A 27,479-nucleotide genomic window follows, 5' to 3' on the forward strand; every position below is an offset into this window, starting at 1 on the left:
AGAGCATCATTCACTCGTGCTCTCTTAAAGAGAAGCTGAAGAACCTGTCCTGGGAGCCAAGAGTGTCAACACTCCTTCTGGAGAAGTGGAACATGCATAATGATGCTCTAAATAAAACTAAACAGTAGCTCCTACACCAGAAACTCTGCAGGCTGACAGCACGCAACACAACCATATTAGAGCTGCTTTAGCAATCCTGCTGTGACAGCTTCTTACACAGCCGGATGATTGTGTACAGCTGCCACCACACGCAAGATTATAAGCAGACTGTCTGAAAAATGGCATTTGTACCGATAAGGGGGAGAAAAGCCTGAATCTTGCACATGGTTGGCAGCTGCAGTTTCTTCTTGTTGGTTTTCCAACACTTGCCCAGGTGCCCAACACATACCAGCTGCATAGACTTTTTACAGGCCACCCTGAGCTACCTAACAACTTGCCAGCATCAAATTACTTTTAATTAAGATTACCAGTTCAACCTTCTAAGCTGAAACTGAACACATTTACATTTCTCTTGCCTGCTGTGTTGTGCTTTCCCCTTTTTTTTACAAGTATGATGAACAACCCCAAGTATTAACTTTAGCTGTGGAAGCCAAGGTGCCTTGCTCTAACTTTTTACAAGCTATACACTTGAGGCAACTGTATGAGGTTGATTGCTTTAACGGGGCCCGCAAAAAACTGCGAAGTGTCATTTTCCAAATGTATTTGCGGCAGATGAAAGGAACAGTCTCCATGGAATTGTCCCTCCTATTAAAATCCCAACTAATGAACTGTTTTAAAAGGCACTTGCTAACCAAAGGATCACCTTCAGTCTGAAAAGTCAGAGCTATCCATGGAGTGAGCATACCACCTCCTGCGCATTTCTTTCTGAGCCACCCCAGTAGCTGCTGCTGGAGAACAGAATAGTTTAAGGAACAAGCTAGATAAGCAAGTTTGCATAAGCCCCCGGTTTTTCTGAAAGTCACACCCACATCTTACCATTAAAGCACTAATAAGCCACTTTAACAGTAATGGCTTCCAGGGAGCTGTCATTTTCAAAGGTGCTGACAGTAAGGAGGCCCCGAATCCCATCACAGAGCTGCAATTCCCAGAGTGGTTTAAAAATCAATGCCTCTTCCCAGGGAACTCTGGATACTGTAGCTCAGGCATGGCCAAATTTGGTCCTCCAGCTGTTTTCGGACTACAATTCCCATCATCCCTGACCGCTGGTCCTGTTAGCTAGGGATGATGGGAGTTGTAGTCCCAAAACAGCTGGAGGGCCAAGTTTGGCCATGCCTGCTGTAGCTCCAGGAGGGGAGCAGGAATCTCCTAACAACTCTCCTTACAAACTACATTTACCAGGATTCTTTGGGGGAAACCATGACTGTTCACATAGTATAGTGCTTTAAATATAAGGTGTAGATATATTCAAGTGTTCGGAACATCACAACTGGACTTCTGTAAGGCACTCTATGTGGGGCTTTGTTTGGGACTTGTTTGGACACTTGCAGCTGGTGCAGAAAGCTGCGCCATACTAAGCGCAGAATCTGGAGATGAACAAGTTGCACTTATGGTGAAGCAAGTGCACATGCTACGGATGAGCTACTGTGCTGTGTTCAAGGTCGCGTTGCTATCATTTAAAACCATAAACTCAGAAATAGGTCGCCTGAAGGCCCACCTACTCCTGGAAAGAGAGATTTTATGAAGAAATTTTACTTGTGGCACCACGGAACATCATAGGGTGGTAACACAAAAACAAGGATTTTTGGTCATTGCCCTGCACTGTAACCACCTTCCCTCTACCATAAATGAAACATCATCCAGCAGTTGCCTCACTTGATTGGTAGGGTATTTTGCCTAGTCTTTTGCTGACTCGTAAGACTAGACTATTTTATAACTTGATTTCTGTTTTCTAATCTTTTTTCTGTTCAAACGCTTGTATTTTTGTATACCACTTAAAGAGATATTAAATATTAAGAGGCTTGTAAATGCCTTTAAATAAATAATACTGCCTCTGATACTGGAGCTAGAGAAAACACCATTATGACGGGTAAAGGTAAAGGTAAAGGTACCCCTGCCCGTACGGGCCAGTCGTGTCCGACTCTAGGGTTGCGTGCTCATCTCGCTCTAGAGGCCGTGAGCCGGCGCCGTCCGAAGACACTTCCGGGTCACGTGGCCAGAGTGACGAAGCTGCTCTGGCGAGCCAGCACCAGCGCAGCACACGGAAACGCCGTTTACCTTCCCGCTATTAAGCGGTACCTATTTATCTACTTGCACTTAAGAGTGCTTTCGAACTGCTAGGTGGGCAGGAGCTGGGACCGAACGAAGGGAGCTCACCCCACCGCGGGGATTCGAACCGCCGACCATACGATCAGCAAGTCCTAGGCACCGAGGTTTTACCCACAGCGCCACCCGCGTCCCTTATGACGGGTAGCCACTGTTAAAGCCTTATCCTCCATGTATTTGTCAAAGTTCACCAACCAAGATGTATACAGAAGCAAGTACATTGGGAGGCCAAGTGGCTAATTAATAATAATGCTTCGCTACCCAGCTCACATCTCATTGGGAAAGCAACAACAAAAAGTATATATAAGCCACAGGAAAGAACATGGCATTCCCCTCGACCTCTCAGTGGCTTTTGATACCATCAACCATGGTACCCTTCTGAAGCAGCTGTCAGTTAGGGGTTGGTAGAACCACTTTGCGGTAGTTCCGGTCCTACTGGGATGGATGTTTCCAGACAGGATTGCTTTGGGAGTGTTCTCCAGCCCTGTGAAGCTGTCAATGTGGGGTTTCTTGGGGTTCAATTTTACCCCCTATTGCTTGTAAACATCTACATGAAAACACTGAGTGGGGTTATCTGGAGGTTTGGAGTATGCTCTTCGTCTTGCCTCAGTAATGGACTGGATGAGAGCCAAGAAACTGAAGCTCAATCCAGATGAGACAAAGATCCCACCAAGCCTCAATATAGTTTATTTTTTAGCCACCCACCATTTGCTCCAATAAAAAAAGTAACTTCAAAATATATTAACGTAAGATCATCACCTTTTTAAAGCTAGGCTTTCTGTACCCTTTGTGTGTGATTTGGGCAGGGGCAAAGGAGGGGAAACAGGCAACAAGCACAGAAACCAAACAGGCCTACTTAAAATAAGTTGATTTCTTTGCTCAAGTGTGTCAGAAGCAACTTTCAAGAATCATATACCACATGCTGAGACGGAATGTCACATGAACAGAGAAAAGCAAACCAAGCACTAGCAGTGCAGACAAGAAATATGCAGATAATTAGTCCATAATATACAGAAAAGGTTGAGGGAAGGAAATATTAATTCTGTTTCTATGGTGAATGTGATTTCAGCAGTATATACTTACCATGGATGCCTGCTTGTAAAAGCCCGTGGCATTTCTCAGAGATTACAGGGGGGGAGCCATTTTTTTTTTGGTTCATTTTCTTGCATGAAAAATTTAGCACTCTTATGATAGGGAAGCCAATCTAGGGCCTATGTGTGCCTTCACTTCTCCTCCTCCTTCGTCTGGATAGAAAGCCAAATATAATGAAATACAGTACCATGTTGAATCTCTAACAGGATATCCAATCTCTATTGAAGAAAGAGACTATTAAAAATGGAGGGTTCTGGGAGATGAAGCGCAATATAAAAAAAGCTAAGATCATGGCCACTGGTCCCATCACCTCCTGGCAAATAGAAGGGGAAGAAATGGAGGCAGTGAGAAGTTTTACTTTCTTGGGCTCCATGATCACTGCAGATGGTGACAGCAGTGACGAAATTAAAAGACGCCTGCTTCTTGGGAGAAAAGCAATGACAAACCTAGAGAGCATCTTAAAAAGCAGAGACATCACCTTGCTGACAAAGGTCCGTATAGTTAAAGCTATGGTTTCCCAGTAGTGATGTATGGAAGTGAGAGCTGGATCATAAAGAAGGCTAATTGCCAAAGAATTGATGCTTTTGAATTATGGTGCTGGAGGAGACTCTTGAGAGGCCCATGGACTGCAAGAAGATCAAACGCATCCATTCTGAAGGAAATCAGCCCTGAGTGCTCACTGGAAGGACAGATCCTAAAGCTGAGGCTCCAATTCTTTGGCCACCTCATGAGAAGAGAAGACTCCGTGGAAAAGACCCTGATGTTGGGAAAGACTGAGGGCACAAAGAGAAGGGAACGACAGAGGACAAGATGGTTGAACAGTGTTCTTGAAGCTATGAACATGAGTTTGACCAAACTGCGGGAGGCAGTGGAAGACAGGAGTGCCTGGCGTGCTCTGGTCCATGGGGTCACGAAGAGTCGGACACGACTAAACGACTAATCAACAACAATTGTGCCAGTTCACATATTATCCAAAGGCTTACCCTCTCTCAGAGTACAAAACTGTTCATGCTGGGGTATGTTGACAACCTAGCATGAAGAAAATGCACTCAAGTCTAACTTCTATTTGTTTTTAATGTCTAAGACAATTTATTGGCATTATGCTCAAAATGTGGATATTCTGTGAATGACACATTTATGTCTTAGATAAGACACATATTTATCCCGTCTGTTCCAGCTTGCTGCCAGTTAACTGGCAAGTGATTTCTGCAACTGAAAGCTTTCCAGAAAAAAAGAGACTGCTGGCAACCCACAAATACCCAGACATTGTCCAGAAAGCTGATAATCCAATGCACACAGAGTACTGGGATGGCGTTATTAAGGAACCATAGCTATGTGTTCCTATGACCATGGTATTACCACTGCAGGATTTATTGTTTGGCCATTATTAATTATCCCTATTATCTCCTCAGCCACCAGCTTTGTGGCATGCATTTTGCTTGCCTCCATATCGGTCTTTTATGTACAATGAGAAAGATGAAAAAGGTAAAAGAATTTTTATTTACTTTCTGAGATCACAGAGCAAATAATGCAGTCACAATACAGCAGTTAGCAAAACTATAAAAGGGAAAGGACTTTTAAGCTGTCAGTGGCAGATGTCCCCAACAGATATAAAAATTAACAGCTTGGAAAGTGGCAGTCTGCAACTTCAGGGGGAAACACGCCCCCCCCTTTACTCACAACTCCACCACATACATAGACAGTGTTGGACTCTCAACAACACACTACTTTTACAATAGATCCAGTGCACAAGTTGTGTAACCAGGAAGTTGATAAACCCAAGATGAATATAAAAACATAAGGCCCTTACTTCTGTTCAACTCTGCCAAGCAACTGTACATCCAATTTGATAGTACTTGTTGCTTTTGCTGCACATAAAAGACTATGAAGGCTGTGCTGTTTCTTGTTACAAGGAACCACTCTGAAATTAGGAAGGTGCATTTGAAAGGAAGAAAACAATGTATTTTGTATTTAAGGTGATGCCCCCTCTCCTGATACTTTGGACTCCTAATTTCCAACATTTCCAGCCAGCATGCAAGCTGGAAATTAACGAAGAAAACCTCTAACATTCCAAAAGACAAACTTGTTTTAGAATGTTACAGCTCAATTTCTGAAATGGGGCTGCTGCTGCATTAATTCGTTTTTTAAAAGTTGCACGTTATTTTAAGTGATTGCAATCATCATACAAGGCCCCCTTGTATCTTCTTGTGCCCCCTACATGACAGGTCTGGAGGATGGCAACACCCTGCCCCCAGGAAGGTTCAGCTGGTGCCTTCATTATGTACCTTTAGGAACCAGGCAAAAACATTCCTCTTCTCCTGGACCTTTTGACTAATTAACCTACCCATGGCCTTTTAAGCTCTCTGTGTGTGGTGTGGTGTGGTGTGGTGTGTGTGTGTTGCTGTTTTGCTTGTCATTATGTTATGTAACCTTGTGTTTTTATATTGTAAACCTCCCAGTGATACCTGGATGGAGGACGGCATATCAAACAAGCAAGCAATGTTGTAAGCCACTTTGCAAATAGGAATATTTTAAAGAAGTAAAAAGCCAAAAAAAGCCAGGGAAACCTTCAACTGAAACATAGCCTCGTACCTGGAACGTGTGCGCCGCCTACTCATTCCTGGACTGTTGCTGACACGATATGCAGTTGGGACGCTCCTCTCCTCCCTGCGCCTTTCAGGTGTGTGAGCTCTTCTCCTGGGTGATCGTGAGCGAGACCTGAACAGGAGACAGAAGAGGGAAATGTTCAAAATCCCGAGTGGGAAGGGATGGGCCTTAATTTCATTACCTGATTTCAGTAGGTGTGCATTATCTTCAGACCTCATTACAAGATGTACATCCTGTTACACCACAAATATATATACATATATTTAAAGAACCAGCAGATAGGTGGCTCAGTTGGTTAGGGCGTGGTGCTGATAATGCCAAGGTCATCATGGGTTCCGATAACCCGTATGGGCCAGCTGATTATCCCTGCATTGCAGGGGGTTGGTCTGGATGATCCTCTGGGTCTCTTACAACTCTACAATTCTATGACAACATATTGTTCACTGGAGATACTGTCAGCTTCCTGAGGGTCCTTCTTCCACACACCCACACATGTTTTGAGTTCTCAATTATTTGATTCCAAAGCCATATGCATTTTAAGATTTATAAGCAGTGATTTGATATGTTAAGTAGGTGAGCAAATGAAGCTGCCTTATACTGAATCAGACCACTGGTCTATCTAGCTCAAGACTGCCTACCCAGACTGGCAGCAGCACTCCAGAATTTCAGACACGGTTCTTTCGCAGTCCTAACCTAGAGGTGCTAAGAATTTTTTTTTTGGGGGGGGGGGAGCTGCTATGTACTGCACTGCAGAGTGACTGCAGTTTGCCTTGAAAATCTGATCTTATCCCCGATCTTTCACAGAAGGACAGTGATAGCGGTAATAGTAAAAAGGGATAAAAACCAAGACTGAAGAAGCTGGAGATCAGTCGGAACCTTGATGCTTTAGCAGGATTTTCCTCTAAAGGCTCAGCAGTCATCTCTTTGCACTAATAAAGCTGCCTGAGAGCTCTTGCACTCAGATGCTGCTCCCGCTGATGGGCTGCTCAGCCATGGCTCCATGCTCTACATCCCTGCGGATTCTGGGATGAGATATGGATGCACACACTTCACCTTCATAATAGTAATAAATAGGCTGCTTTGGGAAGTTAAGAAGGGTCACTAAAAGGGCTCAGATCCCTCAAGTGCAGCTGAATTTTTAAGGGAAGCGTGATTACAACTGTTTCAGCCTACAAGGGCTCAGACGAATAAGGAAGCTATTTGCTTAAACTACTTTGTAAGTAGCTGTGTCATGCTCTTTAATTTCAAGTGGTTCTGCTTTCTTCTGGGGGTACGCAGGGGTACACATACCCCCTAAACATTTTGTGAATCTTTGAACTTTTGTCCATTTACTGTATTTATTTTTCCCAATTTGAACTATAAAATGGTGATCTTCTTGAGTCAAAATGAGAGTACTGTATGTTCTACTGTATATAGAAAAAAAGTTTCTATAAACATTTTTATAGAAAAAACCCTCTATCTATCTATCTATCTATCTATCTATCTATAAACAAACACAGCTTTGACTATGGTGCTTTCCCGCCCCACCCCACAGTATTAAATAGAGAAGAGATGCTTTTACTAGCTTGAATAAAAGCCTTATTTTAACATGATAAATCCTAAGGATATTATTTGATAAGGTGTGAAATATTAATAAGGCCTTCCCTTTCAATTGTGTTGCTAAACAAGGTCTGTTTAAAGTTCTATTATGTTGGAAAGATTTGGCATATAATCCTACATCTTAAGGAGTAGCACTGGTGCGAAAAGATGCTGCCTCCAAGGGAAATGAATGGATTTTGAAGCAACGCAGCACACAAATTTGCACCATTTTAACAAAGGGAAACCATTTTGCGCCCTAGCCTAGTTGATTCTTTGAAACTGAGACAATAAGCATGTTAACTTTACCTCTGCCAATCAGCTAATCTTAAAAGTAATCCTTTAATCATGCCTCTCTCTGCTAATTACTATACAGGGTTTGTTAGCTGGGTAAACAGAGTAGGTGGCTTAGCAAAGTAATCTATTAGTGAAATACATAAAGAAAATTAATGTGAAATGAAATTCTTGGCTGAAGTGAAATGCAAACTTGGGAGTCTGACAATCCTCCACACCCATTTATCAGGAGCAGCCTGAGATAGATAGGCCTCCAGAACAAGTGTCGTATCCTACTGTAGGTGGGACTTTGTGAACAAGTGGCCTGAGGATTTTCAGGTGTAAAATCTAACTGCAAAATTAAATCACTCACTGTGTAACCACTTATTTTTATGATCTTATCTCTGCCTCCACCCTTTGACATACAATGCCAACCTCATTCAACAAACTTTGTAAGCAAAAATAAAGAACATTTACATATTCATAATTAATATGTTCCTTATTTGTATTAACTGTGAGTTTTCTCAACCAGGATACCATGCATTAGGTATTCCAAGACTGACGGTTCACAGCTACTAAACCACTGTAATGTTGAGATCCATTTTATGCTTATGTGTGAGGCCAACTGAGCAAACACAAGGATCAGGTGCTGGATTCAGCTCAACAAAAGGGGCCCCAGAGTGATCATTTTTCCTATGTGTTAGGGAAAAAGATCCTCCACTGGGGCATGAGCCAATAGGGAAAAGCTGGAATGAGTCTAGAAAGCTGACAAGGAAAGAAAACTTGAAGTTTTCCTCACAGTAATGTATCTGAAACATATTAATATGGCCACCCAAAACAGGACATACTGATACTGTGGAGTATCTTGCCATGCTGAAATATAGAAGGTTCACTTTACCAGCTGATGAAAGATAAGAGACATTTTTATTCCTGCAGGCTTTTTGCCTGCTAAGTATATTCTGTTTTATATAAAGGTTATGCTTTTATCTGTGGTCTGGCTGCATTTTTAATGCTGCCTTGCTAGCATACTTAATGTGTATTAAAATGTCTTTTATTGTTTTGTTATGACATTTTGATTTCAAATAGTCGTAAGCTGCCCTGAGTGGCGCTTCAGCACTATAAAGGCAGGACAAAAATTTCTACTGAAATGAATTCATATTTGCTATCCATGAATGGCTTTACTATGCAGCAAAAATCTCTACAGGGAAAAGTTGATTAAAAAGGGCGTACGTATATGCTGCACATATGGCCTGATTTGCAGACCAGCACCTGGTCTTTGAGAAATCTGATTAATATAAGATAGGAACCCAGAACCCCTCAATTTTCTTGCCCCCCCCAATATCTTCCCGCTGGCAACAGGTCCAAATGGGAACAAGTGACTCAGCACTTGTACAGCCATTCCCTAGTCATGCTCTCTTTGTGTCTGGCCCTTTTAGGCATATTTTCACACTTCTATCTACAATGGTGTGGTCCTTTAAAAGTTGTAACTGTAGTTCTAAGCTAACAGCTATCAGGTTTCCAAGGTGTATCTGAAGCTGCATGAGGTTTGAGGAACCATTTGCTGCCAGAGGCCCTCTAGCCCCATATATGCTAGTGCTGGAACACAGGAAGCTGCCTTTTATTAGGTTGGATTATTTGTCTGACTAGCTCAGGGCTGTGTACACTAGTCTTTCCCAATTTGACACCCTCCAGATGTTTTCAACTACAACTCCCATCATCCCCGATCAAGGGCCATGCTGGCCATGACTGATGGGAGCTTTAGTCCAAAAACATGAAACACATCTATTTCAGGGACCACAGAGTGGTAAATATATGCTGAGAACACACAAAGCTTTGCTAGGGCTCTCTTATGCAAGGAATGCCCCTTGTTCCGAATAGCACCACATTCCCACACAACGTTGTTGGGTTTTTTTAGAACAAGACCATGCCTGCTTTCAAAATTGGCCTGGTAACTCAGCGAAGAAGAAGAAAAGGAGCAGCAGGATGCCCCTAGAAGGACTCTGAATATCACTTTGTGCAAGGTATGAATTGTGCACAGTGCCATTTGTTCCAAAAGCCCTTTAATCTTTAGCTTTCAAATTCACAGACTACCCGAACTTCAATTCATCTTCTCGAGGTAAATGAGTCCTAAAGGTTGTTTAATCAAATCAAAACAAAGTTTTAACACCAGTTCCTAACAAAATGTGTGCCAACTTATTAGAACAAAACCAAGTTAAGTTGCGCTCCTGAAAGCAAAAGCAAAACTGCTGGGTGGCTATGCCCAATTAAAAAAAAGTTCAATATAGGTTAACACTCAGAATATCTCAAGTACTGAGCTTCTGTAATCTTTATAGCAACCCTGTAAAGCAGGAGGCCTGTATTTTAATTCCCATATTACAATGCTAGAGGGTAGGTTTTTGGGGGGGATGGGGAGGCTGAGAAATGGTGGCTTCTCTGAGGCCACAGAAGTAGTGCTTTATTTTAAAATGACACACCTTGCTTCCAAAACAGCATAAGGCGTGTGCGCCCCATGTGATCAGCTGCAGCTCTCTATAACCTTTTAATGTGTGGAAGACAGGGCATAAGTACAAAAACAAAACATGCATTTGCTTGAGACATTACAGTTTTAGGCAATATATCATAAAGATCTAATCTGAACCTGGTGAATAGATAGCATGTATGGCAGCCTCACAAAGGCGGCACCGCCGAGGAAAAAGAAATGAGCGTAGAAAAGCACTTAACAATAACATCAGTTCAGAAAACCCACCTGGAATGCCGGACAGTTCTATAGGCAGTGGGAAGTGAGTGCTTGGCTTTTGAATGTGATCGAACCCTGGATTTAGACGAAGAGTGATATTTGGAAGGAGGCGACCTTGACCTTGACCGGGATCTTTTCTTGTGCTTTTTTTTCTTTTTCTCCCGCTCTTCCTCCCTGGGCAGATCTCTGCTTCTGCTTGAAGGCCTTTCAGGTGCCTTTGCTTCCAAGGTTGGCAATGTCCTGATGCCAGTCAACAGGGGACACTGCATATTACCAACAGTCTGAAATAAAGCCAGGCAGGTTTTAGCATTGTGTCAATATGTACACAGTATATACATTAGTTTGGAAGTCTAGGTTAAAATCGAAAAACCCCTCTGCAGTCCCTTGTTAATCTTTGGCCAGTTATTAGCCTAAATCTCCTAACTGTAAAAAGGGATCATTAATGACCTATTGTTCCATGGCTGCTCTGAGAATGGAGATGGAGGAAACATTTTGCATATTTAACAGTGATAAACTGAAGAAATCAGCCCAGGATTTTTCAGTCAATCATGAATAAAGTTGAGTCCATGTGCTCATCAAATCAGACTCAATTCAACAATCTGGCCCATCACATGACCTGTAAAGGAACACCAACTCAATGGTGTGACATTATCTTTCCACAAGGGCCAACATTGATGCCAAAATCCAGCATCGCCTGAGCTCTGCGAGTGTAGCTTTCTCCCGACTGAAGTGCAGAGTGTTTGAGGACCAGAACATTCACAGGGAAACCAAAATGCTTGTTTACAAAGCTACTGTACTACCAACCTTACTGTATGCTTGTGAAACATGGACTACATAAACCCCATCTCCAACTCCTTGAAATATTCCATCAACGGTGTCTTCAAAAAATTTTTACACATCACTTGGGAAGACAAGCAAACTAATGCCAGTGTACTGGAAGAAGCAAAGATCACCAGCGTTGAAGCAACTATTCTCCAACATCAATTTCTTCCAAAGCAACTACTCTATTCCAAGCTTAAAAATGGAAAGCGTAATGCTGATGGTCAACAAAAGGGGTTTAAAGATTCTCAAGACAAATTTTTAAAAATGTAGTATAAAACCAACAATTGGGAAACACTGGCCTGCGAGTGCTCCAATTGGAGAACAGCCTTTACCAAAGATATAATGGACTTTGAAGACACTTGAACTCAGGACGAAAGCGAGATACGTTCCAAGAGGAAGGCACGTTTGGCAAACCCTCACCATGATCAACTCCTGCCCAGAAAACTATGGCCTCATTGTGGAAGGACATGTAGATCCAGAATTGGCCTCCACAGTCACTTACGGCCTCACTGTTAAAACCGTGTTCATGGAAGACAATCTTACTCGGCTATGAGTGATTACAAAGAAGAAAGAAAAGGAAGGCTTTTCACTAGCAATGAGCCCCATCACATTCAGCTTCCCACTTCTAAGTCAAAAGTAATCAGACAAGGAGTAACTAAGTAGGAACTGAATATGCTGAATCACTGGATGTCACCTGAGAGTTGGAACCCAGAAGTGGGTCACACTTTGACCTAAGATGAGAGGAATAACACCAGTGTTGTATCTACATCTCTTACTAGAATACTTCTCCTAACAAAAAGTTTCCATCCTTGTCAGAAGCGTAACTCAGCAGAGGTCCTAACAGGTAACGAACATGTTGCGAAACCTTACACCAGAGTACAAAAGTCAGTAGCTGGCATCTCTACACCCTTCCTACGTTGTAGTTCAGGAAAGTTTGTTGTAGTGACTTTGTATTATGTGAGAAATGTGTGACTGGCTAGCTGAAGTTATTTTACAAAAAGAAGCAGAGAAGGTTTGTAATGGTAGATCTGGCATCTACTTTAGATATCTAGCTTCCAAACAAGAGTAGAGAGCAGAGTGTTTAAAGTGCTCTACTGCCTCACTGTGATACCCACTGCACATTCAACTTTCAACTGGAAATAAAGTGGGCACAAGGCTTAATCAGCACCTCCTGAAATCACATTTTTTCACCTATTACTGTTTCTTTCAGAATTCTGCTCCTCGTATTGTTTCAGGATGCAAGCGGCTTTGGAATTTGTAAAGGAGTGTATAATTGTTTTAAAGAAAATAAAATAAACGTAGTGCAGCCATCTTCCACTCTTTCAAACCCAAGGCTCATCTGGAACATCAACCTATAACATGGGATCCACATTTAATATTTTTACCCCACATACCCATTTTCAACATGTTTCTGAGAGCTAGACAGACTAGAGGGAAAGGACTTTAATAATGTATAAAGTATTGGTAGGCAAGAATGAAAAGTTGTATTTGCTGAATTTTGATCTTTCATTGCTTCTTGACATTTTCTGGGAAGAGACCCAAATAAAGAAAGAAACTGTCACAATTATTATTACCCTGTCCTTTTTTTGCATTTGGATGCTACTTTCTTCTCATTTTCTCAATCTTATTCTAACAAGGTCACTTTCTATGAGGGACTGAAGCACAGCAACATTTATCTGCTGCAGCAGTCTGCAAGGCTTGGGAAACTTGGACAATCTTGCTCAGAGCAAGAGATGACCCAATAAAAAGGAATAATCTGTACTTTATGTGCTGGTTTTGATGAGACACCTCACATCCAGCAAGACAGAATATAACTTTCTAATTTTCACAAGCATTGCATACATATTCAGCAGTAATTCCTCAGCCAAATAAATGGTTTCATCTTCAGAAGCCTATGTGATTTCTCACCTGCCCCCACGTAAAAAAACACCACCAGGTTTCTCAGCCACCCTTCACGTTCAAATGGGATAGTAATGTAAAGTTATACTTGTTTCACAGTGCAGCTGACATATTCCTGATGAAAAAGTAAATTACATATAAAGCTTTTCTACAAAGATTCAGACTGTCAGTACTGTCTACACTTGGTGGGCAGCTCTCCAGAGTTTCATAGAAGGGGCTTTCCCACTTCTACAAGGAGATGCTAATGATAAGCCTCTCCCCCATCTTGTCTACACATATGGACACCTGATGTTCAGCGAATGCAACAAGGTTAAACTTAAGACATAGTACTACCTCAATCAAGTCACTGTTGCCACAATGATCTCCCAACATGAACCTGTGCTGGTATAAATATATAAAAATATATATGAGAGATACCCTAGAAATGGTTTTATCCAACCAACACCCATGTGAAGTTAAATGAACATTCTAACATTCCTCACACTGGATGCACTGGCGCTTCACACTAAACCATGTTTTACTGCTAATACACAAAGTGAAATGAGTCTAATTAAAAAATCTAGGGTTTGGTCACTCCCGCCCCCCCCCCCATTCCTTCTGAGTGGCTGGGAACAGCAATTCGCTAGCATTTAGTTTCGCTTTCCTCTGAAATTTTTCGTGAACCAAATCCAGGGCATATCACAAATTCTGGTTAGTTAAATAAGCCTGCTGAACAGAGACTGGCAAGAGTCTGGATTAAAACCATGGTCTCTGTTCATAGGCAGCAAGCCAAGATTAACTGAAATGAAAGATCAGCCAAGTTCTTATCCACACAGTGTAGGAGATGGGAAAAGGAGCATGTGAGCCCGAGGCTTTAGTCTGCCTCGTTCCAGTTTGTGAATGCATGTGATGTAGTGCTATGCGCAAACTGGACCATTAAGGAACACCAAAACCTGGCTTGTCACCGAACATCAACTCAGAGACCTGCAGACAATAACAGATCCTTGCCAAGTACACCTGCATAGCAACATGCATTTGTTGCATTCTCCCCCATGTTTTTCATTTGTAAACTTAAAAAATATAGCATAATGTACCAGGAAATTTGCAAATTGCCATTTTGTGCCTCTACAAAAATAAAATTAAAAAAATCTAGCACCACAGGCCTTCCTCCTCCCCCAACAGCCACCTTCCATATGAAATGTTCCATTAAGATCTCATCTGCTATTTTAAGCTGGAGAAATTCTATGCATCTGCTATAAACCAGGATTGGGGAACATGTGGCCCCTTTAACTGTTGTTGGACTCCATTGACCCCAGCCAGCCTGGACAACTGTCAGGGATGATGGAAGTTGCAGTCCAACATCAACTGGAGGGTCACTGGTTCCCAACTTTGCCTATCTTATCCTTGCCTTACTTAACATGGAAAGGCTTAGAGGAATTTTAGTAAGAATCTCTTACAACAAAGAAAACCAATTAAAAATGATGGCTCTAGGTTTGCCTCCTGTCTCTTCAACTGTGATTATGTTGGACAATACACAAAGGTAATGGAAAGCCAAATTTCAGATATGAGGGAGACACATCTCTCTTTGAGTGCTAATTGACAGTGGTTTTTTATGACCGTGTTTGGGGGGGGGGGGAGAGCTCCACACAGTAGTAAAGCTACCCTTTGGTAATTTTGCTTCAAGGACCATAAAGAATTTTACAGCATTGCTATGTGAATTAAATGCAACTATCCCCCTCATCTCAGGATGACTGGCTTACTGGAGGCTCCTAGCAAATAAAACAAGCAAAAATGGAAGGCACAAATGCTAGAAGCAATGAATCAGAACTGAAAGGGCTTCAGTGAAAAGAATATGAGATGCTGACAATGTAAACAGATAATTGAGACAGAAGCAGAACACACGGAATAAGTCCACTGGTGCACATATTATTTTTAGTAGTAACAAATGCTGAAATTGTCTTTGCATTTACACTTGTTTATAAATATCTGTTTTGCTACTCATACAAAATTAGCAGAGCAGTTTGCAATAATCTTATATAAAACAATGTATTTTAAACTATATAAAGTAAGAGATCATCTATTACTTCTCATTCACATGTTTTTCTCTCTCTCAACCATATTTGTATCACCTCAAATGCTTTATATCCCCCTTTCAGCTTCAGGGACCCCCCCCCCCCCAATACTCTGTTACAGTACACATCCTCCAAATCCAAATACAGTTGTACCTCGGAAGTCGAACAGATTCTGTTCCGGAAGAATGTTCGACTTCCAAAATGTTCTGAAACCAAGGTGCGGCCTCAGATTGGCTGCAGGAAGCTCCTGCAATCGGAACCCGTGGAGGACGTTTCGGTGGTCAGACAGTCCACACATTTAGAGCAGAGGAGAATACTGTATCGGCTAGAAAGATATGTCTAATTTGTGCTACTGCACTGGCCTGTTAAGCAATGCTCAGGGTGAAGCGGACAGGAAGACATGCTTGCTATTGCCAATCTTTTACTGTACACCTGTATTAAAGCAGGCACTCTTAACAACCTTAATACATTGCAAGACATCAGGAATTGCGTCCAATGTTAGGCCTACTCAGAGAAGACTCCCCAAAATAAATGGACTTGGCCAATTTAGGTGGGTCACTGAGTGTAACTTAGTTGGATAAAAACCTCGGTTGATCTGCTGTGGCAAACTATTAAACAAAGTGCATTTAATACATTCATAAAAGTTTTACCCCGTGTTTCCACTGAAAGATTCCCCACCTCACGTAACATGTGATCTATGGCAGAACCAGAAATGGGTATAGCATTTATATACAAGGGAAGGGCTGTAACTCAGAGCTCCACCTTTGCATGCAGATGATCGCAGGTTCAATTCTTGGCATCTCCAGGTGTGGCTGGAAGTGACTCCTGGGTCTGAAATCCCGGGGAGCAACTGCCAGCCAGTGGGCAGAGTTCTAAGCTAGATGGATCAATGGTCTGATTCCATATAAGGCACTTCTCATGTTCCCCTGCAATGAGCTTGTGGTTTTTAAACATGGAAGGACTGCCTCAAACAAGGAAGCGAATAGGCTGCTTAAGCAAGGGTTTTGATTCTTAGGAGTCATGCAGAACACGCAGCAGCAGAATTGGTCCTTCCAGACAACTGCCACCAAGCTGGGCAATAACAGAATGTTGTGGCTTAGCTTTAATATTCAGAGAATGGAAATGCTCTCCAAAGTCAACTGAAAAAAGGGGGCTGATAGGCAGTCTGTTGGTTTTCTAAGGTGACCTTTTCTAATCTAACACAAATGCAAACGTTCCTGCAATATTCACAAAAAGTGCTGACTTATTCTGATGCGAAAAATCTGAGGGTTGTCAGAAGGAGAACTTCAAAGCGGATATGCAATTTCCATTACTCTAGCTGTGCCCTGGAATTACTTCAGGCCTATGCTGAAATTCTACCCACTGGTGTGCCTTGAAGCTCTGCAAGACCTCTAAGGTACAGGATCAATAAGAAATTGTGTTTCAAAAAGCTGTAAGAGGACATGGTAATTGCTGGATGTATTGAACACTTCTAACTTTAGCTGCCCCTTAAGAGGTTCTTCTAGCACATCCCTACATTGGAAAAAAGTGAAAGGTTCACCTTGCAAAGAAGGGTTAAAACCACAACTGCAAACACACAAAAAAATAACCATGTCGTAGAAGAATTTAACAAATGTTCCATAAGGTTCTGCACAAGAGATGTGAATTGTTGCTATTCATATTATGTTTGCAGTCACAATCAATAATTTTATTATTATTTAGTATTTCAAAGTCAGCAGGTGATTCTGAGCACCCCAGATAACTCAGTTGGGATGTATGCATCTTGGTTTTATGCGAAATATGAATGAGTCTCAGTGTAATGAGTCCCAAGACAGCGTCCTGGAGGGGCTGTTTCAACAGGGGGCAGGAGCGGGTTGAGGTGCCCAAAGATTACCCTGGGGAAGACCCCAGCAGGTTAAGGTGAGTCATATCAGGACCCTAGGAGTCATCTGAGCTGTTAGGTAATTTGTTCGTGGGTGAGTAACTTGACCCTGAGCATGGTCCCACTGGATTGCCATGCTACTGGCCCCCACCAGCCTCTGATGACAAGCCACCACCCACCCAGGAAGCGCTCAATGTCCAGTATGAAACCTCTCCATCGTCTAGGATACAGAGATGCAGGCACCAGTGTAAACAGACAGCCCAGCCCCTTAGATGGAGTTCCTGTTTGCAGGCACAAACCCAGGTCCCACCTTGTTTGCTGTGCTAAAGTCATGACCACCCCTCTCTATTACAGGAGCCCAGGGGGTGTGTCAACTGTTGGAACAATGTTTCAGCTCACCTGGTCACCTTTACCTGCTGTGTTGGTGATCCTTGCATTGATTTTGTACAGTACTGAGAAATCATATAGTAGTAAATGAGATCCGAGCAAAGAGTCCTTTGTCCTGCAGGAGCCAGGACACTTGGCTCCATATTTCTGGATTAGATAATAAGTTTCCCACTACATAGGGACGTGGGTGGCGCTGTGGTCTAAACCACTGAGCCTCTTGGGCTTGCCGATCAGAAGGTCGGCGGTTCGAATCCCCGCAACGGAGTAAGCTCCTGTTGCTCGGTCCCAGCTCCTGCCAACCTAGCAGTTCGAAAGCACGTCAAAGTGCAAGTAGATAAATAGGTACCGCTCTGGCGGGAAGGTAAACGGCGTTTCCGTGTGCTGCTCTGGTTCGCCAGAAGCGGCTTAGTCATGCTGGCCACATGAGCCGAAAAGCTGTCTGCGGACAAAACGCTGGCTTCCTCGGCCAGTAAAGCGAGATGAGTGCTGCAACCCCAGTCTTCTACGACTGGACTTAATAGTCAGGGGTCCCTTTACCTTTCTTCCCATTACATATGAACCAAGAAACTGTAGATATTATAGATATACATTATAAATGGCATATTTGGAAAAAATAAAATCAACCATAGCAAAAGAATGCATTCTACCTTTTTATCATACTAAAAACTTCCACTGGACACGCATGCACTGTCAAGGCACACCTCAAATCGTGCTCTGAATCACAGCCTTTTGAAGTAAGGATGGCTTTAATACTACACAACTTGACACACACTCTAGTTTTAAAAGCCCTGGTACATGTGAAATGTCATAAAATTCAATGCCTCTTTGTTCGGGGAATGTTCTTCCATGACAATTTGCAAAAGGTAGGGGGGGAGGGAGAGACAGATGGACAGACAGACAGTCACAGTGTCAGTTACGGTAATTACTATTCAAAGGAAAAGGAAAATAATTTCAAACTGTATGATTATTCAAATTACATAGATTGGTCTTGTTAATATGATTTTGCATTAATCTGAAAGACAGCAACTGGGACTATACTTTAGAAGTGACCTACTGACTGTGTGCACCTTTTTATTTGTTTAATTTTTTTGGAAAAAAAAACCACTATGTTCCACTAAATATCAAACACAAGTCCAAAGTCTCTCTGGGAGTGGAGTATCAAGTAGGTAGTTCAGACTAATGCTGTAAATGCTTTTTACTGGATGCAATGAGAATGTATTTAATAATCCAATCCTGAAATGTAGTAAAGTACTGTACTGAATTTATTTTAATGACCACCATGGTAAAAATGAAAAACATGAGAAATCAAAAGATTAAGACCCTATTTTGAGCACTGTACTAAAGACTTGGACTTTATTATTAAATTGAAGTATTCCTATTAACAGTATTTGCAACAGAGCCCTTTCAGATATTGATATTGTAAGAAACTGGTCAAAGAGAACAGTCCTGAAAAGTAAGATTTTAGAAACTTAAAAGGGCAGAAGACCAGAGAAATGGGAAGCTGAGATAAAGTGGTAGAGATTTTCGATATATGAAAGGAGCAGAAAAATTGACCCGTATTTTCAATGGCATTTTCTGAGGTTTCACAGCTGAATCTCAAGAAAGGCTGGGGCAGGGAATCAAAGTGGGTCCCCAGTGCTGAGATATCTGGCAGGGGAGCGCAGAAGCTCTCATTAAAATGCCAAAATGTTCCCTGAAGTGTAGCTGATAGAACTGCACAAGAGACAAGTCAGGGCAGAGGAAGTATAAAACTGCGGGGGGGGGGGGGGCACAATAACAGCTTTCCATTACTTCTACCACCTGTGGAAATTAGCTGTGACCAGAGTTATCTACAAGGAGAGGTGCCAAGGAATGCAAAGCAGCTATGCGAACAGTTGCCATATTAACAAAATGCACAACTTGGTTGCTCTGCTAATACCTTTTCGATTTGATTTTCAGATTGCAGCAGAGAAATCAGGATTCATTCAGGGCAACTCCCCCCCAAAGCCTTCATTTACCCCCCCCCACAGCAGAATTCAGAAAATGCACTGTGATAAAACTTCTAAAGACAAAATAGAACCCTTCCCCACCTTATAATTTTCCTAGAGAAACTGAGCTTATAAAGTATGAAAGAAAGTCACCCTTCATAGCAAATTCTGATTTTATAGGTTTTCCACTAGTGTGATGAGGCTTTACCGTGTGCCCCCCCCCCAACTGGTGCTGAGGTTGGGAGAGACAGCACAACAGCAGGCTGGGGAAAGAGAGAGAGGGGATTGTTCCATATGGCAAGATGAAATGTTTTTGCTGACAGAGCAACTGCCCTAGTGCTACACAGATCCCTCCCCAAATATCTGAAGTTCAAATTAGGTCTAGCTATAAAGGGCAATGGGATGTGGGTGGCGCTGTGGTGTAAACCACTGAGCCTTGGGCTTGCCGATAGGGTCGGTAGTTTGAATCCCCGCGATGGGGTGAGCTCCGTTGTTCGGTCCCAGCTCCTGCCAACCTAACAGTTCGAAAGCACATCAAAGTGCAAGTAGATAAATAGGTACCACTGTGGAGGGAAGGTAAACATCATTTACGTGCGCTGCTCTGGTTTCGCCAGAAGCGGCTTAGTCATGCTGGCCACATGACCTGGAAAAACTGTCTGCGGACAAACGCCGGCTCACTCGGCCAGTAAAGCGAGATGAGCGCCGCAACCCCAGAGTCATTTGCGACTGGACTTAACTGTCAGGGGTCCTTTACCTTTATAAAGGGCAACAGAGTGGGAGAAGAGTTGGTGGAAGAAGACTGGAAGAAATTTAAAGACTATCTTCAGAAATACTGTAAAATTAATGAATGTTAAAATGATGTTGGATTGAAAATAAGTGGCATTAGCAACAAAGTTAATAAGAATATGCAAAAATGAATTGATAATGGATGAAAATATAGAGTTATAATATGTTAAGATACAGAGTTAAGATAAATGAAAGAGGGTAAGGATTTGCTGATTTGATTATTTAAATGGGAATATAAAAAGGGGAGGTGTGAGGAGGCCAAGGAAATAAGCTAATGAGTTCAAAGTTCCAAAAAACGGATTTGTTTTTAATTCTTTTTTTAGCTATTTGTCTTTTGTATTTTGTATTTTTATTCATCTTTTTTCTTTTTCATGTATTTCTCTATGTTCTTTTTTTGTATCTTTTTCTTATTATATGACCTTTTTTCATTTTGTAAACTTACGTTTTTGTGAAACTTCAATAAATATCTTTAAAAATATATATATAAAGGGCAACAGAGACAGTGGGATTTGCCATTCAAAGCATCAAGTTGGGGAAGCCTGGTCCCCATCAACTGGCAGCATCTCTGGGGAGTTTCAGACAAGAGTCTTTCCAAGCCCTACTTAAGAGATTCTGGGGTTTAAACCTGGGACCTTTTGCATGCAAAGCATGTACTCTTCCACTAAGACATCCACCCCTCCTACTACAACTTACAATGCAGAGCAAAGTTCCTATTGAGGGGGCAAGGAGCATATTCAAGAGTCAACCTTGAATTGTGGACAGCAATAAAGGCCATCAAGAATACTAGCCCCACTTTCTAAGATTAGGGAGCAAGTCTTTCAGATGGGGTGGGGCTTCCAGACAAAGTCAAGTCTCAGCACCATTTACAGTTAGTACATACAGTACTCCAAATTTAGTTTTGCTACTCTTATTTGGAGTTCACTTTAGCAGAAGTTTGACATCACAGTAATAACTTGGAAATAAAGTAGCCTAGAAAAATTGCTACAGCCCTCTTAAAGCCCTGGTTTCAGCTTCTAGTGTAAACGATGTATATATTTTCCTGAGGAGGGGAGCAGGAAAGGCCCACTGTTCACAAAACTGCGGTAACAGCAAAAGCAAAAACCCATCTATTTTGTTTGGGAAATATTGTTTCAGGCAAGTAGTCCTGAAAATGTCAGAAACTAGAGCACAGAAACATTTTTATCAGTCGTCTCAGAGGAATCAATATTTTGTTTGAAGGCATAAAAATATTTGACACAGTTCAAACACAAACAACGCTAGTTTTAGTTCAATAATACTGTGGTAAGATCTGATAAGAAGTGCTTCATTTTGGCACCTTTCCACACAGCTGTGACATGCGTACCTTTTCACCACATCTGGTGATTTAGAGTTGGGAGAAGTTATGGGTTAAAAAAAAGTGTCAAAACTATATGGATTCCAAGAAGAATCTGGATGGTTTTCATATTATAAATTCTTTCTGTGTGTGTGTGTGTGTGTGTGTGTGTGTGTGTAAGACAGACAGACAGACAGACAGACAGCCACTAAGAATGGATGGGAAGAGGAGAAAGGGATGAGCAATTAGCAATTACATAATTAGCAAGTAAGTTAGCTACAGGATTTCTGAGATAACTCCAATGTACTGCTTAGAACATAACTTCTGCTGCTTGCTATGTTAAAAGAGCAAATTAAAAAATTACCTCCATTCACATGGAGCCATACTGTACCACAAGCAGACCTGGACTGTTTCAGGTACCACTGCAAATTGACTGCACTTGTGCTTGTGTACACACACATACATGGCCACACTGAAAATCCGGATTTTGTGAAGACACGGTTTCTAAGGATGAGGAAATGGGAAGCTGTAGCCACCAGAGTCCAGACGGTCAACAGTGAGGATGAACTGAAAACTATTTACGGTTCCCAACCCTAATCCTGCTGAAAGCCATCTAATTAGATTTTAATTTGATACTGACTTGTTTTTAGGAGGTAATTTAATTATTGCTTGATTTTATACCAATGTTATAGATTTGATGTTAGCCGCCCTGAGCCCAGTCTCGGCCAGGGAAGACGGGGTATAAATAAAAGTTGTATCATCATCATCATCATCATCATCATCATCATCATCTCAGAGAGGTTAATGAAAAGCAAACACTAGAGAAGCGATAAAATAAAAGCAAGAAAGTCCCAAGGCTGCCCCATACTTCTGCACAAATATCTTACAAGAGTTATTTCAACAGAAAGTCAGGGCTCTCTCCTGAGCTCTTAGAGGCATTTATTTAATCAGTTCTCCTCCTCTGAATGTCAATTATTCCTCCTTTATGAGGAATGCAGGCTTTGCTCCAATGCCTATTATGGGCAGAAACCATTTACTGTGGTCTAGTTATCGACGTACCTAGTTGATATACAGTGAATGGAAAGTGTAAGCTAAGCCTCAGATGTGAAGCAGGGTAAGTGCATACTAACATTTATAAACCTGTAGCAAATCAGGTTTATTATGACAGACCATTACTATATTAGAAAATACAAAAGACAAGTTGATAACAAAGACTCTCCCCCCCCCCAAACAAAGCAAAACAAACAGATGGTGTAAAGTTTATCCACTGCTGATGTTGGAATTTTAATTCGCTGGGTTGATAAGGCAATTGAATACCCTTCCAGAAATAACTGTTCTGGGCCAGGATCAGTTCCTGACACAGCAGCATATCATGACGAGTAAAGGGATTAAATCAAGCATACACCCTGTGGGTGGTAACAAAGACTACCATTATGAAGGAACACTGAAGGGTGGCAGGTCAAGTCTCTTGTCTACCTTCTCAAAGTGGTTTCTCAGAGAAGTTATGCACTGAATAGCATCACCCTATAAAGACTGCAGCTGTTGGTGCATGCGGATACACACAGTCCTGATTGGCGTTCACAGCTTTCTGTCTCATAACAATGAACTGTTATAAACCTGTTCCAATTCTGAAGGACAAGACCAATGCTCCAGTTCTCAGGCCAAGCACGTTAAAGGATGTTGGGTACCGCATAACCAACGAAAGGCTTTAATCTGCCTAGGAGGATGGATGATAACGTACAAACAAAACGCTTGGGGGGGGGGGGAGAGAAGTGAAATGGACTACATTATTTCCCTCCAGCAAATGTGGTGCAAGGTGCCGTGGACCACAACCTCTTGTTTTGCAGTGGAAAGAAAACCCCCCACTACTTTCCTGCCTTCGAAAACTCCCTACGCTTCCTGAAGCAACTCCTTTCACTAGAAAAAAACTTCTATTCATAGGAAGAGAATGTACATAAGCAAGGAGCCTTGCATTGGGCCACTGCATCCCAATGACACCCCCCCCGCAATAGTCTTTGAACAATATCTGGTAGAGATGGATACAGGGTGTTCTGCTTTCACCATGCAGCTTGCTAATCGCCTGTACCTTTTAAGGAAATTTTTAATGAATGTCACTACTATACTTTTATCGTTTTTAGGTAAGCCACTTACATGATTTTTTTAAAAATTATATTAAGCAGAACAAAAAATTATAACACACACATCCTTTAGATATTTCAAACTGCACAATTTGATATCTGCAAATCATACTAGTAAGTCTGATTTTGCCAGATAAAGCTGGTGCTTTTTATCTCAATTTTCAAAGCCATTCCCACCTTGGAGAACAAGGTGGACTTGACTCCTTCATAATCATAAGTCCACTCCAGTCTTCATCAGGATGCAGCTTTGCTTGGCTTTGTCAGATACATCATGTATCATTCGCCCAAAAGCAGAAAGAGAACCAGAAAGATTACACTGTGGGTACTGCTGAACTGGGTGATCAAGGAATAAGCTCTCAAAGTACTTTGGAACAAAGCAAAATTGAGGAGGGGGGGGAGAACTTGAGAGTCGCTGGTGGCTAATAATATACAATTTGCCATGTCATTCACAGCAACCAATTTAATTACAAGTATTGTTGTTCGGGAGCAATTGAAGATATTCATTGTCTAACTTTAAATTTGCATTTCCATGTGCTCATTAATAACCATGAACAGTGCTATTAAAAAAACAAAAGCTATTAAGAAAGATTTAAAACAAAGACATCTCATTTGCATACAATTCCAGTTATTTTTAGCACAGGCATGGAACATTTCTGAAGTCTCATTCATAGGACTAATTTTTTGTGGGGGTGGGGAGCTGAGCACTTAAGGCAACCTTTCCCAACCTGGTGCCATCTGTTCCGGTTGGAGCTGACGGGAGTTGTAGCCTAAAACATCTGGCACCAAGCTGGGTAAAGCTGCCTTGCTTGGAACCGTTACTTGGCTAGGGCATTAACACAAGTCCCAGTTCAGTGGACACATAAGTGCTATGTAACTGTCACAGATACACCTCTCTTCCCACAGTTCAAATATTTTAGTCTCTTTTCTCCCAGGCCATTCACTCTTAAAAGTGAACGGTAACCTCAGGGATGCGTGAACAGTTTCTTGGAGAGACAAAGACACATTTATTCCCTTCCTATCTGTTAGCTGATTGAGTCAGGGATCACAGTGCCAGTCTTCTGCCATCTCCTCAAGAGTTCTCTTTCATGCTGGAGGGAAATAAGACATCTCTCTCCAGCCCTCCCCCCTGCCCCAAAGCTTTACGCTTCCATTGCAAGCTCTATCCTCCTAGGCACAATAAGCTATACTTATGGGCTCCTGTGAGAACCCAAGAATGTGAGAGCTACCGAGTAAGAACTAAAGTGAGCAGTGGCTGTCTTATATACTTCAATTGTACTTCTAGTGTATTGGAACACATTTGTAAACAGCTAGCTATTCCATATAAAATATGCAGTAGGTCACAAGGAAAGGAGGGGCAACAGCTTCATTCTCTGCAGAGTGATGCTGTGTTTTAACAAGGAATATATCCATAGGGTTCAAGGTCCCAACAGGTTAAAAATAAGCAAATACCCCTTTAACATGGGCTAGGGCAGAGCTTTCCAAACTTTTCATGTTGGTGACACACTTTTCAGACATGCACCATTTCATGACATAGTAATTCAGTTTTACTAGCAAACTGGAGGTTAAACTAGCTGCAGCCGACACACTAACATGTCGTGACACACAGTGTGGAAAGCTCTGGGCTAGGGCTACGCTTTTAACCCTGACAGCTCAGCTCTGTGTTAAGCATGGTGATTAGTGAAAAGGATTCATGCAGGGCTGGCATTTCTCTCTCCTAGTAAAAGGCTACAAGAGGAGGGAGATAGTGCTAGGAAAGGAGAAGGTATGGCTGAGCAAGGGGAATAGAGGTGGCCAATCTCAGAATGTATATGGTTAATTTACTGCTTATTTCCAGGAAGGCTTAATCTGATTTGTAGACCGTAGCCTAAATATCTGTAAAATGCCATTGTGTTTGTCTTCCAACTTCACCTTCATTCCGAAAGTTGCCATTACTAAGCAATAAAAGTGTGTCTCCATTTTCCTTAACCTGTAGGTGGCTTCTGTGAGACTTGAATGCTGGCTGGTAGGCACCCTGAACAGGAGCACTCCCAGGCCCCATTTGTGACCAAAACACACTTTTCTAGGATTCTACCGGCAGCCCGTAAAATAAAATGATTAAAAATGCGTGCGCTGAGTAGCAAGAGCAGAACATAGCAGTAAGGAAATTCCACAAACATTGAAGGAAGCTCTTTTCCTAGAGCATAAAGAAGTGTTAGGAGCTTTCCACCAGCATATGATTGTGCCATAGGAGACAAAGCAGAACTGAAGAGCAGGGAACCCTACGACAAGAAGCCAAGCGCTAAAGATTTGTCGTATTTTTTAACATCACACTTCCAAAGAAGCCAAGAATTCCTCCCTATTAAGGCTAATCTGATTTGTCAGAAAAAAGCAGGTGGGACAGTGTTTTCCAGGCACAGACTTGTAAACTCAAATCTGGGGTGGGGGCGGGGACCCAAAGAAAACCATATGAACAAAGGCCCAACAGGAGTCTAAAACCTTTGCTGCAAACCCAACAGATTAAGTTACTGCACATGGGTACTAATAATTTGCCTTCAAGGAAACATGCCTGCGTTTGCAAGTATGCAGACTGTGGCATTATCAGGCAACACAAGGCATGTGTTTACACTGCCACAGCTTCTTCTAATGAATGCTTGGAGTTACAGTTCTGCAAGAGTGTCAGGCACCTCTTAGGAACTCTCCTCTGCACCTATGGGAAGTGCAAGAAGGGAAACCATAATACCACCCACACCAGCTGCATGCACATCCTTCATCCTCACCACCTAGAGCCATCTCCCGCCTGCAAAAAGCAGAATGGGAAAGGGCATGTGTGAACTTGAGCTGCGGTTTTGATCAGTCCTCAGAAGAATCCCACGTAAAAATACATCTGGACAGCCCACTGCCTTCAATTATGAGACAGGAGCTGCCCTAGATAAAGAGAAGTGACATCCTATGGAAAAGGTAGCTTCCACCCCCGCTGTGCTTGCTAGTTAATGTACAAGAAACACAAAGGTAGTCTACGGACTCTGCCTCAGAAGTATAATTCTCTGAGGCAGCTCATTAATAATTTTCATCCTTCAGCAAGAAAAGCAACTCTGGTTTAGGTGAATACAAGAAGGGAAGAGAAAGGTTTTCGAAAAAGATTCCTTGGCATTAATTAAAGACTTAAAGCTACTGAACACACATTGTACGGACAAAATTAGCAAATTAAAGTGGAAGGAAATTCACTAGCCTACAATGGTTTCCTTCATTTAAGATAAAACGGCAATACCAGTAATAGTGAGCAATTTTTAAAAGAACTTTAGAGTGTTCAAAACACTTTATACATGTATCTTCCCCATGTTACAGATGTTTAACTGTCTTTAGTTAGAAGTTGGGCATTTATTATTGCCAGTCCCACGTTATAAACACTCTTGAAGCAGAGACTGGTTTTGACTTGTGTCTCTTGAAGGCTTTTTTATGTTGGCGTTCCTTTATTATTACCCCCGTGTTGCACAGGGAAGATTCAAACGCAAGGAATTCCTTATTTGTACTACAGCCTCTATGCTACATGAGATTACAAAGGTACAATTGAAAGTTTTATTTTCCATCACAGAAATATGTCAGGGTTTTGGCACAGCTCTACCTTCATTATTGTGAAATACAAGCTTGCAGTGCAGATTTTCCAGCAACGAACCCCATAAGCATTGCATTCTGTCCGAAATGATGTTTATTTCTCCATGATGGCAAAAAAT

At 41.9% G+C, this 27,479-nt stretch overlaps 1 protein-coding gene across 8 annotated transcripts in view; it reads right to left on the bottom strand.

Moving 5' to 3' along the window:
- SFSWAP (splicing factor SWAP) overlaps window positions 1–27,479 on the bottom strand; it is a 102,199-nt gene that overhangs the window by 11,829 nt on the left and 62,891 nt on the right. For all 8 annotated transcript variants that reach the window (XM_083589927.1, XM_083589933.1, XM_083589928.1 and 5 more), the window contains 2 exons: window positions 10,556–10,827; window positions 5,947–6,072 (listed from right to left, as the gene is read on the bottom strand). In XM_083589927.1, the coding sequence (XP_083446053.1) occupies window positions 5,947–6,072; window positions 10,556–10,827 (398 nt within the window). The remainder of the gene's footprint in view (window positions 1–5,946; window positions 6,073–10,555; window positions 10,828–27,479) is intronic.

This window comes from Podarcis filfolensis (assembly GCF_964270895.1).
Source record: "Podarcis filfolensis genome assembly, chromosome: 16".
In the NCBI taxonomy this organism is placed as follows: domain Eukaryota; kingdom Metazoa; phylum Chordata; class Lepidosauria; order Squamata; family Lacertidae; genus Podarcis; species Podarcis filfolensis.